The 16,162-nt window shown below is 48.5% G+C and overlaps 1 protein-coding gene across 1 annotated transcript in view; it reads right to left on the reverse strand.

Moving 5' to 3' along the window:
* Positions 1 to 6,796: 6,796 nt before the first annotated feature.
* Positions 6,797 to 16,162, reverse strand: part of pdca (phosducin a) — a gene marked incomplete at both ends in the record, with an annotated part of 29,643 nt that continues 20,277 nt past the window's right edge. The window contains one exon of the mRNA XM_084327404.1: positions 6,797 to 6,985. Within this exon, the coding sequence (XP_084183530.1) occupies positions 6,797 to 6,985 (189 nt within the window). The remainder of the gene's footprint in view (positions 6,986 to 16,162) is intronic.

Here is a 16,162-nt window from a genome sequence, read left to right on the forward strand (position 1 = left end):
ATCGGCCGATATCGGCAGTAAAATGTGATATCGGAAAATATCGGTATCGGTTATTTTTTTTTTTAAACAATAACAATATTTGTTATATATATATCCAGTGAAATTATTAGTTACCTGAAATTATTCAGTTTTTTGGGGGGGGGAAACCCTGCATATATCGGTATCGGTTGATATTGGTTGATATCGGTATCGGAAATTAAGAGTTGGACAATATCGGAATATCGGTATCGGTAAAAAAGCCAATATCGAGCATCCCTAGTTTGTACAATAATCAAACACTGTTAAAAGCTGCATGGACAAATAGTAAACAGACTTGATTAAAAAAGAAAAAAAAACAGCATGGAGAACCTGGTGATACAGCTGTTAAAGGCCAATGAGGAGCAGAAGACTATGCACCGGGAGATCCTGGCAGAACAAAGGCAGCAGAATGCTCTCATGTATGCAGAGATGAAGAAAGGTATGGCGCCAGGCCCTACCCATCACAGTGGGGCTGGGGGTCAACCCAACCCGAGCAGGTTTATCCCCAAGATGACTGAAAATGATGATGTGGAAGCCTATTTTCTGGCATTTGAACGAACAGCCACCAGGGAGGGGTGGGCTGAGGACACCTGGGCAGATCTCATTGGACCTTTTCTCACCGGGCCTGCGCAGCATGCCTATCTTGACCTCTCCCCTGAACAAGCTAAGGTATATACCCATCTAAAAAAAGAGACTTTGGCTAGGTATGGTTACAGCCTGCATGCTCGAGCTCAAAGATTTCATGAGTGGAAATACACCCCAGAGATGTCTGCCAGAGCCCAGCTGTATGACCTAGCTCGTTTGGGCAAATCCTGGCTGACTAATGACCCAGAGGGGGTGAGTGTGTTGGAGAGAGTGGTTATGGACAAATTTATCCGTACATTACCCTATGATGCCAAGAAAATGGTGAGCCATGGTAACCCAACCGGGATAGATGATCTGGTCAATCTTGTTGAAAGCCACCAGGTCACAATTGAACTGCTAAAGTCAGGAAGGACTGAGCGACCAGAGGCTGGGAAAAACAGGAAAGTCCCAGAGAAGGCCCGAGTGTGGGAAAAAGAACCAGAGTGAGAAGACCAGGTGCTGAGACGCAGGCGGTTCCCAGTGCTTGGGGATAGGAGGAGGTGCTTTGAGTGTGGAGAGGTGGGACACCTCGCCTAGGACTGCCCCACAAGGGATGAATCCATGCCTACTGCGGCCTCGGCTGGTGGAGGCTCAGGGAGGCCTTGCCACCTACTGGACTCCTGTTGGGCCACCGAATGCTCCCCTCCCCACATGGTGCCAGTAAAAATAAATGGAAAGGATGCAGGAGCACTGGTGGATTCAGGTAGTTCAGTCTCACTGGTCCAACCCCATCTCCTTGACCAGCTGGAACCTGGTGAGTCGATACCTGTGTCCTGTGTTCATGGGGATACCAGGGAATATCCTGTGGGTAAGGTTCAGCTCACCACACCTCAGGGTACCTGTGAACTGAAGGTGGGAGTGGTTCCCTGTCTCCCCGTCCCGGTGCTGGTTGGCCGAGACTGCCCCCTCTATGAGAAACTATACCGGAGGAAAAAGGTGAGCGAGAGAACTCAATATACTCGATGTAATGTAACCTCAAAAGGATGCAAACGTGTACTAACTTCCCCAAAGGTGTATTCCCCAGGAGGAGAGGCCTCCAAGCTGGTGTGTGTTGCTCCGGAGAACGATGACCAGAGCTCCACAGGGCCCAGCTCAGAAGAGGAGTTGGAGAACCCATTTGCTTCCTTTCCAGATGAAGTGAGCTCGGGGGAAGCCGAGCAGGGAGCCCAGCCCTTACCCCGGTTGAGAGGACAGTTTGGTGCGGCCCAGTTGGGGGATCCCAATCTGCTGCATGCTCGGAGCAATGTGCAAGAGATAGAAGGGAAACTGGCTCCCGGGGTGAGTAAACTCTCATATCCCCATTTTCTGATAAAAAAATCAACTTCTCTACTATGCTCAGATGGTGGACCGTCAAAAAAGATGTTTGCTAGTGGTGCCCAAACAGTATGTGTCCACAGTTTTACACCTGGCCCACAGCCATGTCCTCGGGGCCCATCTGGGGGTCGAGAAGACCAGAGACCGTATCAGGGGACGGTTCTATTGGCCAGGAGTGGTAAGAGCGGTAACAGACTACTGTCGCACATGCCCAGAATGTCAAAAGATGGCACCAAAACCCCACTTCAAAAAACCACTGATACCATTGCCAATTATTGAGGTGCCCTTTGATAGGATTGCCATGGACCTAGTGGGACCGCTAGTGAAATCTGTAAGGGGACACCAATATATCCTTGTTGTCCTTGACTATGCCACCAGGTATCCTGAGGCCATTCCTCTCCGGAACATGACAACGAAGGGCATTGCACGGGAGCTGCTCCAGATGTTCAGCAGAGTTGGGATACCCGGAGAGATACTTACGGACCAAGGGACCCCCTTTATGTCTAGGATCATGAAGGACATGTGTCGGCTCCTCAAGGTAAAACAAATTAGAACTTCAGTATACCACCCACAAACGGATGGTTTGGTTGAAAGATTTAACAAGACCCTGAAGTCCATGCTCCGGAAAGTGGTTGATAAGGATGGCAGGGACTGGGATCAGTTGCTGCCTTACCTCATGTTTTCCATTAGAGAAGTACCACAGGCATCTACAGGATTCTCACCATTTGAACTCCTGTATGGAAGGCAACCAAGGGGCCTACTTGATGTGGCTAGAGAGGCCTGGGAGGAGCAGCCCAGCCCACATCGCAGCCTGGTGGAACATGTGGAGGTGATGCGGGACCGCATGAAGGTACTGTGGCCAATGGTAAGGGAACATATGTCACAAGCCCAGGAAGCCCAAAGACGGGTCTATAATAGGGGTGCACAGCCACGTGAGTTCCAACCTGGGGACAAAGTGTTGGTACTGGTACCCACCACTGACCACAAGTTTCTGGCCTCCTGGCACGGACCATATGAGGTGGCCGAAAGGGTAGGCCCAGTTAACTACAAAGTGCGCCAGCCAGGACGCCGAAAGCCTATTCAAATCTATCATGTCAACCTGCTTAAGATGTGGTATGCCAGAGATGTGCTGGTATCTTGTGTTTCTCCTTGTGTCTTCCCTTACTCCTCACCAAGGGATGAAGGTGTCGAGGTGACGTATGGACCAGGGCTCTCAAAAATGCAGCTGCAGCAGATGAAGGAATTGGTGCAGAGAGCCTCAGGTGTGTTCTCCAGTGTACCAGGCCAGACCACCCTGGTGGAACACCACATCCAGACAGAGCCGGGTCGAAAGGTGAAAATGCGGCCTTACAGAACCCCAGAAGCCACGAGGGTCATCATTGAAGAAGAGGTCAAGAAGATGCTGACACTATGCGTCATAGAGGAGTCCTATAGTGAATGGGCTAGCCCGATCGTCCTGGTCCCTAAGCCAGACAACACAAAAAGGTTCTGTAATGATTTTCGGAAGCTTAATGAAATATCTAAATTTGATGCCTATCCCATGCCTAGGGTTGACGAGCTGATTGACCGGCTGGGGGAGGCCCGGTACATCAGCACCCTGGATCTAACCAAGGGGTATTGGCAGGTGCCTCTAGCAGCTGACTCCAGGGAGAAGACTGCGTTTGCTACCCCCACAGGGCTGTACCAATACACTGTGTTGCCCTTTGGCCTGCATGGAGCCCCAGCCACCTTCCAAAGGCTAATGGACAAAGTGTTGAGACCTCACCGTGAGTATGCAGCTGCATATCTGGACGATGTGGTAATCCACAGTGAGGACTGGGAGAGCCACTTGGACAGGCTTGCCGCGGTATTGGAGGCTCTCCGCAAAGCAGGTTTAACAGCCAATCCAAAGAAGTGCAAGCTTGGTTTGGAGGAGGCTGAATACCTGGGTTTCACCATCGGACGAGGAAATGTGAAACCACAGGAGCGTAAGGTTCAGTCTATTGAAGAGTGGCCCCGACCAGCAACTAAGAGACAGGTAAAGACATTCCTGGGACTTACCTCCTATTACTCTTGTTTCATCCCTAACTACTCCTCTATAGCTGCTCCCCTCACAGACCTAACCAAAGCCACCAAGCCCCTCATGGTGGAATGGACGGAAGGGGCAGAGAAGGCGTTCCAGGGTCTCAGAGAGGCACTTTGTGCACGGCCCGTTCTGGTCACCCCGGATTTCACGCAGGAGATGATCGTGCAAACGGATGCGTCAGAGGTGGGAGTAGGAGCCGTACTCTCTCAAGAGATACAAGGTGAGGAACATCCAGTACTCTACATCAGTAGGAAGCTGAACCAAAGGGAGCAAGGATATGCTACGGTAGAGAAGGAAGGACTGGCTATCAAGTGGGCACTGGAGCATCTCAGATATTATCTGGTGGGCCGACATTTCTCTCTCGTAACTGACCATGCACCCCTAGTCTGGATGTCCAAAAAGAAGGAGACTAATGCTCGAGTCGGTAGATGGTTTCTTTCCTTGCAAGAGTTTGACTTCTCTGTGATCCACAGGTCGGGAGCCAAACACGGGAACGCAGACGCCCTGTCCCGGAGGGATGCCCTCTGGACCTTATTTGCCTCTCCCAAGCAGGGACTGAAGGGGGGGTATGTAAGGGGCTGAGGGGAATGGTGATCAATGGATGCTATGTTCCTGCCTGTTGGCTCCCCCCAATGGAGAGAAGAAGACTGACAGCTGCACACATGCAGACACACACACAGCTGTCTTTCAATTAGCAATCAGCATGCCTCTCAAAGAGGACAGACCAAGAACATCAGAGGGTGTCTTGGAATGGAGAGTGAGAGAGCTGTGGGGAGACAACCAAACCGTGAGTTTAACTAGCGGCCCGGCCTAGTTAAAGACTGGACTATAGCAAAGACAATTCGGTGCTTCACTGGGAGCCAGTATGATTTTTGTTTGTTTCTTAATTTTCTGTTTTGTTTAAATAAATGCCCCTGGCCATTGTCCAGCGGGGAGCTAAAGCTGTTTGACTGTGTGTTTGATTATTTGTACAACCATATTGCACCTTCCACCTACCCCTGTCTGCTACCTTTGTTACAGTATGTATATGTATGTATGTATGTATGTATGTATGTATGTATGTATGTATGTATGTATGTATGTATGTATGTATGTATGTATGTATGTATGTATGTATGTATGTATGTATGTATGTATGTGTGTGTATGTATGTGTGTGTGTGTGTGTATGTATGTGTATGTGGACCTCTTCCCTATTCTATATGACAGAAGATATGAAACACATTAAAGGAGACATTCATTGAGGAGGTCATGATAATCACATTATTGAAGGATGTCTTTATTGAGGAGGTTTCATTACATTCTTACATCTGGTTAGCAAGTTGCCTTAGTGGTTAGTTTACTATAGTGTCAATACATTCACTTGTTTCAGCTGAAGGTGTGTGTGTGTGTGTGTGTGTGTGTGTGTGTGTGTGTGTTTGTGTGTGTGTGTGTGTGTATGTGTGTGTGTGTGTGTGTGTGTGTGTGTGTAATATGTCATATACTGTGTGTTACGGACGGTGTCCTTATGTATGTATATAGAGTGAGTAATGTATGTTATCTGTTGTGTGTGTGTATATAGGCATGTTTTGGTTGTTCAGTTTTTTTCTCCCTCCTGTGTAACATATCCCATTCTCAGGTGTCTCCCAGTCCCAGTTGCAGCAGCAGCTGGTCAATCAGCAACTCACCCCAGTGCAGCAGCAGCTGAGGCTCGTCAGCGATCAACCTTCTCTCTCACTTCATATACCACATTGTGTGCAGTGTTAGGGAGGTCTCTGGTTCATGGTTGTGGTAACTATTCTTGGTCTGTGTGGGAGAGCTCTTTGTGTGTTCTGGTAATAGAGCTGAGGCTCTTAGGGTGCCTTTGGTAGAGCTGGTGAAGGCTCTGGCATTTTGTGCAGTTAGTTTGTAGGAAATAGCTTTAGTGTTGTTCATTATTGTAAAGCTGTATCTTTAGTGTTGTGTGTTCTGTAGAGCTGTGGCCTTTTAGGCATTTGGTTGGTGTAGAGCTGGTACCTAAAGCTCTATTAATGTGTGCTATTGTTTAGTGGAATCCTTGTATCTTTTGGTGTTTGTAGTACATTTCTGTTTAACCCTAACCCTGTGTATATTTATTCCCTTGTCACCCAGCCTATGGTGATTGCTTTTCTTTTGTATTAATCTTTTGTTTCGCACATAGGGACAATTGAGGACAGGAAGATACCCTGGGGATTTTGCATCACATAGGTGACCTGATGTTAAAGACACCAGCCTTAGAGTGAGCACCGCCACCTGTACTTTTGGCCATCCGTGCCTGTAAGGGGGGGGTGGGTTTTCATTTCCTTTTGATATTTCATTTGGTGCCACTGGTAGGTCCTCCTTGCTTTCTGTGTTGCTGAGTTTTGTGTAAATAAATACTATTATTTAGCTAATTGTTTCATGGTTTTGTGTCACTGCACCCTCACCTACCCTGTCTGTGGCCTTGTGTTGCGTCTCCCTACTGGGGTGCGTAACACTGTGTATAGTAAGAAGGTGTAACAAACCCATCTATCCTCCTCCTACTGCACCACTCCTTTCCTCTCCTTTATTATCTCCTCTTCTCACCTCCTTCCTGCCTGCTCTCCTCTCCCATCCTCTCCTCTCCCCTCGTCTCCTTTCCTCTCTCCTCCCCTCCTCTCCTTTCCTCTCCTTTCCTATCCGCTCCCCTCCTCTCCCCCCCTTCCTCTTGTCTACTCTCCTCTACCCTCATCCCCTCCTCTCCTTTCCTCTCTCCTCCCCTCCTCTCCTCTCCGCTCCCCTCCTCTCCTCCACTCCCCTCCTACTCCACCTCCCTCCCTTCCTCCTCCTCGGCAGGGCATGCCGTGAGCTCCTTCTCTGGGAGGAGTCCGTACTCGTTCAGAAATGCCTCCACGTCCGTAGCGAAGAACTCCTGGCTGAGGTGTTTGGTGACAGACAGGAAGTTCCCCAGTAGCTCTCCAGACTTGTAGACCAGCAGGGCGGGAAGCACCTGGACAGATAAACAGAGCCTTCACGTTCAGCAGCATCTGGCATCACTTGTATTAGAAAACATAGGTGCTACTCTGCTACCCATCGCCCTTGACCGAGGTGCTGGTGTTACAGCTGGAGTTGGTCCGCAGGGCGCTGGACTGTGCTGAACTTTGCTAGCGAAGCCAGTTACATTTCAACTGGCCTCGCGTCTCGCTCTGCTACTGAGATAACCTCTTATCTCCTCGCACCTAACGTGCACGCAAAACAAAAACAAATGCACCCACTTGCACGTGACCGCACCACCCCCATGCGTCCCTATATGACGCCGGAAGTGGGCACGCCTCACCCTTCCTCATTTCGTTTCCAGACAGAGGGACGTTGCGCGACGGTTAGCAGTCGAGCTGAGTCATGCACAGGTAAGGCCTGCGCTATCAGGCATTGATACTAGCATGGGTAATACTGCTCGTTGTCTCGTGAGACGACCGAGTGATGTATTGGCGCAGGGGGCGGGATATTTGGGAAAACATGACTCTCTTTTGGATGTTTTTCCATGTATCCTAGCGCTCGCAGCTAATGCTAATGCTACAATGTTGGGGCGCCGTTCCCATGTACCCCGCCGAGGGCTGTCTTTACTGTCTTCCCTCCTCTTAACCATTCATGCTGACGGTCAATCGGTGTCTAATGTTGGGGGTTTAACGGGGGCTTATTTACCCTTTACATGGGTGGATGGGCTGAGGCTCAGGGCAGGTGTGCTTTTTGTGAATCTATGAATTGAAAATGGGGGTCCCTGATGTGGACAGGACTAATGTTTTCTCTGGTCTGCATCCCCTTAACAATTGTGTGTATTGGGCTAGCCCATTCTGCAATATGTTAATAGAGTTTTCGTTCATTCATTCATTTATCCCTTCACAGGTGCACACCGCAGTGGAGGTTGTTACATGACTACTAGTGGAGCAGTGCTTTCCCCCGTCTGAGATACCCTGGACACAAAGAAAACAGGTGATCACAAGGCAGACAGCCTCGGCGGCCAGAGGGATCGGCTATATTAGATGGGCACGCCCTAAAAAAACGTTGCCATCTAGCTGTGTCTAGCACGCTCTCCGGTTACTCCCCCCCGCTAAACTACGGGACACAGGGCTCTGATTTGTTCCCTTTGGCTGCGGGCCGCGTTCTTCCAGTGAAGAGCAAGCGGTCCCACATTTCGCTTCTCATGGAGACAGGGGCTGACACCCAGTTGCTAGCTAGGCCTGGGTCTGTCTATGAGAATGCTGTGCTGTCAAGCGGCTCCCACATCACACGTCCTGCGTCTGTGTTTGGTGAGCCTGGTGTTGTATCTGTCGACGGAGCAGGGTTCCCTGTATCTAAAAAATTTTGTCAGAGGGGGAACTCTAGGCCCAGGAGGTCGCAGCCCTGCCCTCGCCAGGCCGGGTATTACGTTAGTGCCTCCCCCGTCTGGACTTCCGATCCCGCGGTGGTCAGCAGGCACACGTCATTTGGGTGGTAGTAATATCACTAAAGGGCTACGGTGTGTAGAGACCCACCCTATCGGGCAGTGTGAGGACCACACACCATGCATGTCCAGCTGGCTATGGGCGTTTCTCAATCTGCGCAGCCTGAGGGCTCTCCACATCCCCGGCAGGGAGAATGTGGGTGCAGATGTGATGTCACGGGGCGGTCCTCACCCTGACGAGTGGGGACTACGTCCAGACATAGTCAGACAGGTCTGGGACCGATTCGGGGAGGCCACATGGACCTGTTTGCGAGCAGACAGTCCCACCAGTGCCCCTTGTGGTTCTCGGTCAGTCGGAAGGACAACCCCTCTCTGGGGGTGGATGCCTTCTTGATGTATCCGTGGCCGCCCGGGATTCTGTACGCATTTCCCCCCATACACCTGATAGCTCAGCTGTTGGGGCGGGTACGTCAGGAGTGCAGGACTTTGATCCTGGTCGCGCCGGGCCGGGGCTCAGCTGTGTGGTTCCCGGCCCTGATTCAGCTCTTGGTGGCCCCGCCGTGGCCTGTTCCGTGGTCACTGCGGGCCCTCTCTCAGGCACGCGAAACTCTGTTCTGCCTCCTGTTCTGGGGCAGCCTTTAGACTTGGCTGCTGAAAGAGTGAATCTGGTGGGGATGCGTCTTGACCCTTCTGTGGTTAACGCCATCCGGAACGCGCAAGCTCCGTCCACTACCGCGGCTTACGCTGGGAAGTGGCATATGGTGGAGAGTGGGGGGCAGAACATTGTTCAGCCACCCTCTCATGAAATGTTTCCTGCTTGGCGCTCGGCGTCTCAAGCCTGTGAAACATTCTCTGTCTCGGAGTTGGGACCTCCAACTGGTCCTGGGCCGGTTGTCGGAGGCCCCGTTTGAGCCTCTTGAGCAGGCGCCATTGGATCGGCTGTCCTTTAAGACTGCGTTCCTTTTGGCCATCACCTCCGCTAGGCGTGTGGGTGAGCTGTGTGCTCTCTCGGTGCGGCCTGAGTGCCTGTCTATTCGGGCGACTCTGAGGCCTAATCTAGTCTTCGTGCCAAAGGATATCCGGAGCTCTTTTCGCTCTAGGGATATTGTGGTTCAGGCGTTTCATCCGCCTCCTCACGCTAGTGGGTTGTTCACCTGTCGTGTCCTGTCCGTGCACTGAGGGTTTACCTTAGTCGGACGCAGGATCTCAGGGCTTCCGAACAACTGTTGTTATGGTGGCCCTTGCACGGGTAAGGCGCTATCCAAGCAGCGCCTGTCACATTGGTTGTGCGAGGGCATTGCCCTTTGCTACACGTTGGCTGGACAGGTCCCCCCCGGGGGCGTCAGGGCGCACTCCACTCGTGGTGTGGCGGCCTCTGCTGCCCTGTTAGGGGTGGCCTCGGTGGAGGACATCTGTGCTGCGGCCTCCTGGTCCTCCCCGGGTCCTTTCGTTAGGTTTTACCTCGTGGACATGACTGGGGGTTCTGTCTCCCAGGCGGTCCTGAGGTCCGGGACCTCTCCTGCATCCCGCCATCAGGTGGGCTAGCAGGGGTGTGTGAGTGTGGACCGCGGGGTGCTGTGTCACACGTGGTCCCGCCTGTGCTGTGCGTTCAGGGGTGCCTGTTTCCCCCTTTTCGCACTTTGGTGGAGTTGACTGCCTCCCCCCCTTCGTTAGGACGGGCGGGTAGACGGGACTCCCCTCCTCCCTGGCTGGGTGCATTTGTCGGGCCGCGTGTCCGCTCTGCCTTTTATCTCAGTAGCAGAGCAAGACGCGAGGCTAGTTGAAATGTAACGTATGGTTATTCTATAACCCTAGTTACATGATACTGGCTGAGCGTCTCGCTCTTAGCGCCCTGAGGTCCCTTGGAGGTTTTCCGCTTATGGAAATCGAACTGGGAAGGGTGAGGCGTGACCACTTCCGGCATCATATAGGGACGCATGGGGGTGCCGTGGACACGTGCAGTAGCAGAGCGAGACGCTCAACCAGTATAATGTAACTAGGGTTATAGAATAACGATACGCTTTTGGAAGTGGTTTCCCAGGCGTTGGTGGGTTGCAGGGCACGCACGCTGGATAACTTAGGTTCTTTTGAAAATAGATTCCTGAAAATGTGAGCCTAGATTGTTCACAGGTTTACGCTACACTTTTGAAAATCTACCTGAAGACATGTCCTTTCAGACGACGTATGTCAGACAGTTCTTCTTCCCGTTCTCTGGATGTCAGTTGGGTTTGAGTTGCAGATAATAGAAAAAGTATCTGTTGAAAATAACCAAAATCATCCTTTGATACATGAGTTTTTCTGTCTTTCTGTCTTCTCCCTCGCATGCTAACACTCTACCCCATGCTAACACTGTACCCCATGCTAATACTGTACTCCATGCTTACACTGTACACAGTTCCTTTACTTAAGTAAAAGTAGAAATACCCAGATAAACGAGTGGGAACCACTTCTAAAAGCTGGCTTTTCTAGCACAGTTCAGCACATGTATGATGCCAGATGCTGCTGAACGTGAAGGCTCTGTAAAAGTAAAAGTCCTCAAATTCGACTTAAGTAAGTAAAAGTAGAGACGTATTTGCTATTGAATGTACTTACTTTAACACCTGAGAAAAGTCGTGTTTCGCCGCCACCCGTTGAGCGCCACACCTGAGAATTCGCAGGTTTTGATCCTTTGATATTTTTCCTTTGATCCCCGTTCTATACACTCAGCCGGAGCTCCCTAGGTCTCCCTGGCGCATCTGCCTACGTTGGAATTGCAATGACGATCAAATCTCACCAGGTGGCAGTATCGCCTACCTTTTGAACTGGGAACTGGGGATATCACTCGTCTTGTGATCCACTCTGGCTGTTTCCGCCTAGGAGTGGATCACAACATAGCAATCGGTGGAATATTTGGTGCCTCAGAGCTATTATTTCCCATATGGTAGCCATGCCAAATATAGTAATTGCGATCGCCATGGGATGGACTGGGTGTTATTCATTTTGGAGTACTTTCTGACTGAGGTAAGGTCTATCTTAGGTAACCTGCTGGTATATATATATATATATATATATATATATATATATATATATATATATATATATATATATATATATATATATATATTTTTTTTTTTTTTTTTTTTTTTTAAACATGCTTCTGTACCGATCACAGTGTCATAGTTTACCGGACGTAAAACTTGCTTTTGGTAACGATCACAGTTTTGAGTTAAAATGTCCCCCCCCCTTGATGATTTTGTGAAGACACATACCGGTATGTACATGGTATATACCTTTGATTTGTAAGTATTTCGGGTTTCGGGCGAGCAACCAGAATGATTTGGGCATATTGCATATAGCGCGCCATATCTCGCAATCTATGAAAAAAGACTGAATTATTTTGGAAAGGGGCGATGTTTAGTGTGTAATAGTGCACAAACTACAGTATGTAGAAATGAACTCGTTAGTCAGTGATGGACTATGAACAATGCCTGTCAAATGAGCCATACTATTGTCTCAATAGCTATAATACCGAACACACGATGGGTCTGCAAAATCGCTAAAATGGTCAATAACACTGGCACCATTGAGTAAAGATGGGAAAAGGGCATAGCGCTCAATGAGTTAATGTATCTAAAGTAAAAGTATGTTTGTGTTTTCCAGTGCTTGGGAGCATTCAAACCTTGATCCATTGACTTCTATAGGTTATGTTAAAGTGGTATGTGGTCCAGTTATGCTGTTCTGATTAACACTTTCTACGCCATCCACGTATATATACGTGTTTGCTCGCCAATCGTTCCGCGCCAAAACATTTATATAGTTTTTGCTTTTTTTCTATTTTAATATTCTATTCAATGTCACGGACCTGTATGTTGCCGTTAAAAGGCCTACTGGGACCCCAAGGGTGCAGTACCGGCCAGATCCTGCTAGGTGGCAGTATCGAGAGTGCAGTAAACCCTGTTCCAGACCGTGTGTTACATTTAAATCCCACTGGGCGGAGATTTTTAGTCCAGGGCAGCCTAGAGGTTCACTCGATCACATTGAAACGTGTTCAGGACACTCGATGCATGTGTTGTGCCGGATTATGTCGCGGACCAGATGGACACCAATACTGGAAATCGCGATCGAACAATTGGAATATTCTTTTTGGAATACCCCCGATCAAAGGTAAGGACTATCTGACGTCAATTCCAGCTTGATCGTACAATGTTTTCATATCGATACAGCTGATCAGCGTGTGCTGTGTTCAATACGAATGCCGTTACTGGCCATCAAAGCATAAAAAAACTACCCCCCCCCCCCTTTCATGCATTCATGATGAAACATAATACCAATTACCGTAATTCCTCTAATAGTGACCTGTATTCAATTAAAAACCGACTCTATTAATGACCGGGTGCGCTGTTGAAATAAGCAATTATAAGCCAACCTCCTAATACAATACCGTATATGGAACACGGGTCGCGCGCAGCACGTAACACAACAACAACAGAGCACGCATGGCTACCGGTACTAAACAGAGACAAAAGTTTGACGTTAAGTTTAAAGAGGAAGTTTTGAGGTATGCGGCGGAGCATTCGGGAGAGAAAGCCGCAAAGCACTTTAAAATCAATGGAAATCTACCCAACAGTGAGTGATGGAGGCAAGGCGTTTGTGGCCAGTAAAGGTTGGCTAGAGAAGTTTCTACACCGTGATTGCACTATTTTACTCAGGTAAAGTTACTTGATTTCACTTTGAAAATGTTGAAATGATCAGTGACCACCTGTAATTGCACTGTTTACTATTTCATACAGTACTTGGTTTCAATAAATGAACCCAGTACATTTGACTGGGTTCAAACTGACACAAAATGTTGATTTATTCATTATGATCTGTTTGAAAATTAGAAATATAGGCCTCTCTCTTATACATGCCTCCTTTCAATAAAAGCCTGGTACCCGCTACAGTTGAAACAAATACAAGCCCGGGTCACTATTAGAGGAATTACGGTATATACATTTGATTTGGAAATAGTAGCGTGTCCAGGCAAGAAACGCCAATGCTTATAGTAGAATTCACGTAGCCCCCTATAACTCAGCTTTTCAGGAATGATCCCGGATCACTCCTAAACTATACAATATTCACCACGGGCTAACGCGTGAACGTATACATGAAAAAATTATCTCTTTTTTGCATGTTCGATGGAAGAAAGTCACTGTCAAATGACCATAGTATTGTCTCCATAGCTATAATATAGAATATAGATATAGCTCTACAAACAAGGTGACGCACCCCTATCTTTAAAGCGTGGCCTAGCTAGAACGGGATAAGACTAATCCCTGGCGCTGAATGAGTTAAAGGTTATGTTTTAGCTTTTTTTTTATCCACTTTTTCTCCTTATTTTTCTATTTTTCTCCCATCCCAATTTCGCCTCGCCAATTCTCCCTTCAATTCTCCCCTCCCCTGTCTCGAACATTGCTATACTATGCCTCCCACTGGTCGGCTGCAGTGAGGACTAAGCCTTGCATCACGTGTCCCCTCCGGTACACGAGGAGGCAGCTGTCGCATCTTTTCACTTGTACAGCGCGATCTCTCAGTGGCGACTGGCGAGGAGTAACGCGTGGGAGGCTCACGCTGCCCCCGATGCTTCCTGATTCTGCTGTACAGGCGCACCAACCGACCTGTAGGAGTCGCTGTCCACAACGTCCGATCCCCACCCACCAGCTTTCCCACCCCTAACACTGCCAATTGTGTTAGTATGAACGACCAGCCAAGCCGGAAGCAACGCAGAGAGCTGGGCTCGAACCCAGCATCTCCTGCGTTAGTGGCGAGCGCCTTGCCCACTGCGCCACTTAGCCGCCAGTTATAGGTTATGTTAAAGTGGTATGTGGTCCAGTTATGCTGCTCTGAGATTTGGTCCTATTGAAGTTGACAGGCTTCAAATGTGAAAGTATATAATATTCATACATTTTTGCCATGTTTTCTATGTCAAATCTTTTTCTTCAAAGTAACTAGTAACTGATGGGTTCAGATAAATGTAGTGGAGTAAAAAGTACAATATTTTTCTTTGAATAAAGTAAAGTAAAAGTATTAAGTTCCCTAAAATCAAAATGCCGTACTCACGTAAAGTACAAGTAGCTCGAAATTGTACTTAAGTATACAGTACTGGAGTAAAAATTTTAATTTCCGTTTTTCTCCTTTCCCAATGTTAGTCATTATGCCAATTCCCAATCCCCTTCTTGGTCGTTGTGCACTCTACCCCCTACCGTCGGTCTGGGAGGGCGGAGACTATCACATGCTTCCTCCGACACATGTGTACCCAGCCCACCACTTCTTTTCACCTGGCAGCGCGGACTCTCACTGCGAGAGTGTAACGTGTGGAAGGTCACACTACCTCTCTTAGATCCTTCCCTCGCTGTGCAGGCGCCCTGACCGAACTGTAGGAGTCGCTGTCCACAACGACCCAGACCCACCCACTGGCTTCCCTCCCGCTGACTCTGCCAATCAAGCCAGTATGACAGCCGGCCAAGCCGGAAGCAACGCTGACAGCTGGATTCGATACCAGTGTCTCTTGCGTTGGTGACGAGCGCCTTGTCCGTTGCGCCACCCAGCCGCCCTCGAAATTTCGAACTCATCCCTAGCTAACACCATACCCCATGCTAACACTGTATCCCAGGGCTATTCAACTGGCGGCCCGCGGGCCAGATCCGGCCCGCGGGATTATTCTGACCGGCCCGCAAAAGATGACATGATAATTAGATTTTTTTTATTTATTTATTTTTTTTACTTTTTTCTTTTCGTGTCGCACAATTGAGCCAAAAGTCACTCAATTAATGACAGATTTCATTGATAAATTGAGGGAAAACTTTGCAAGTCGATTTGATGAATTTGACATGCCCAGAGAATTGATGCATTTTGTGAACAACCCATTTGCCAATGTAGCTGCTATTTCCACAAAAGGACAAGAGTTCCTTGCATCACTTCACATTGATGAAGGTCTCCTGCAACTTGAAATAATTGACATGCAAGCATCATCTGCTCTGAAGCAGGCACTTGAGAATGAATCCACCACAACATTTTGGATAAAGTGTATTCATGTCAACACATTCCCCAAAATAAAATGCCATTAAAACAAGCAACCGTGCCTCCTTGACAAATGAGCATTTGCATCACTGTTTGCGGGTAGCCCTCACTTCCTATGAACCCTCTTTCTCTGCCATTGCCCAGTCAAAGAAGTGCAATCTCTCTCATTAGATGTGTGTATGTAGGCTCTAGGCCTGTCTGCCCCCCACCCCCCCTGATGTTTTAGAGTTAAGAGTGGACAATAAGTGCTAATAAGATGCTGTGATTTGCTGTTGTTGCCCAGACATGAAGCACTTTTTCATAAGCTCAGCTGCACTATAAATGTGTTTTTTTGTTCAAGTGTTGATGTTAGAATGTTCAGATGCACATCATGCACTTGTTTGTTTTTTTATTTAATTTTTATATTGAAATGTTGAAGAGGAGATGTTGCAGTTGTTGCACAGTCATAAATGAAGCACTTTTTGCAGGAGATGTTGCAGATGTGGCACATAAATGAAGCACTTTTTTTGAAAAGTATACTACTTTTGCAATGTAGTTAAATAAAAGTTGTGAAAATGTGGTTGCGTGTTGTGTCAAGTGTACATATATTCATAGCACGGGGAGGTGCCGTGGCAGTCCGGCCCCTGGCCCCTTGGGTTTCTGACTATGTGGCCCCCTGAACAATTTAGTTGAATAGCCCTGCTGTATCCCATGCTAACACCATACCCC

Source organism: Notolepis coatsorum (genome assembly GCF_963971535.1).
Source record: "Notolepis coatsorum genome assembly, chromosome: 13".
In the NCBI taxonomy this organism is placed as follows: Eukaryota; Metazoa; Chordata; class Actinopteri; order Aulopiformes; family Paralepididae; genus Notolepis; species Notolepis coatsorum.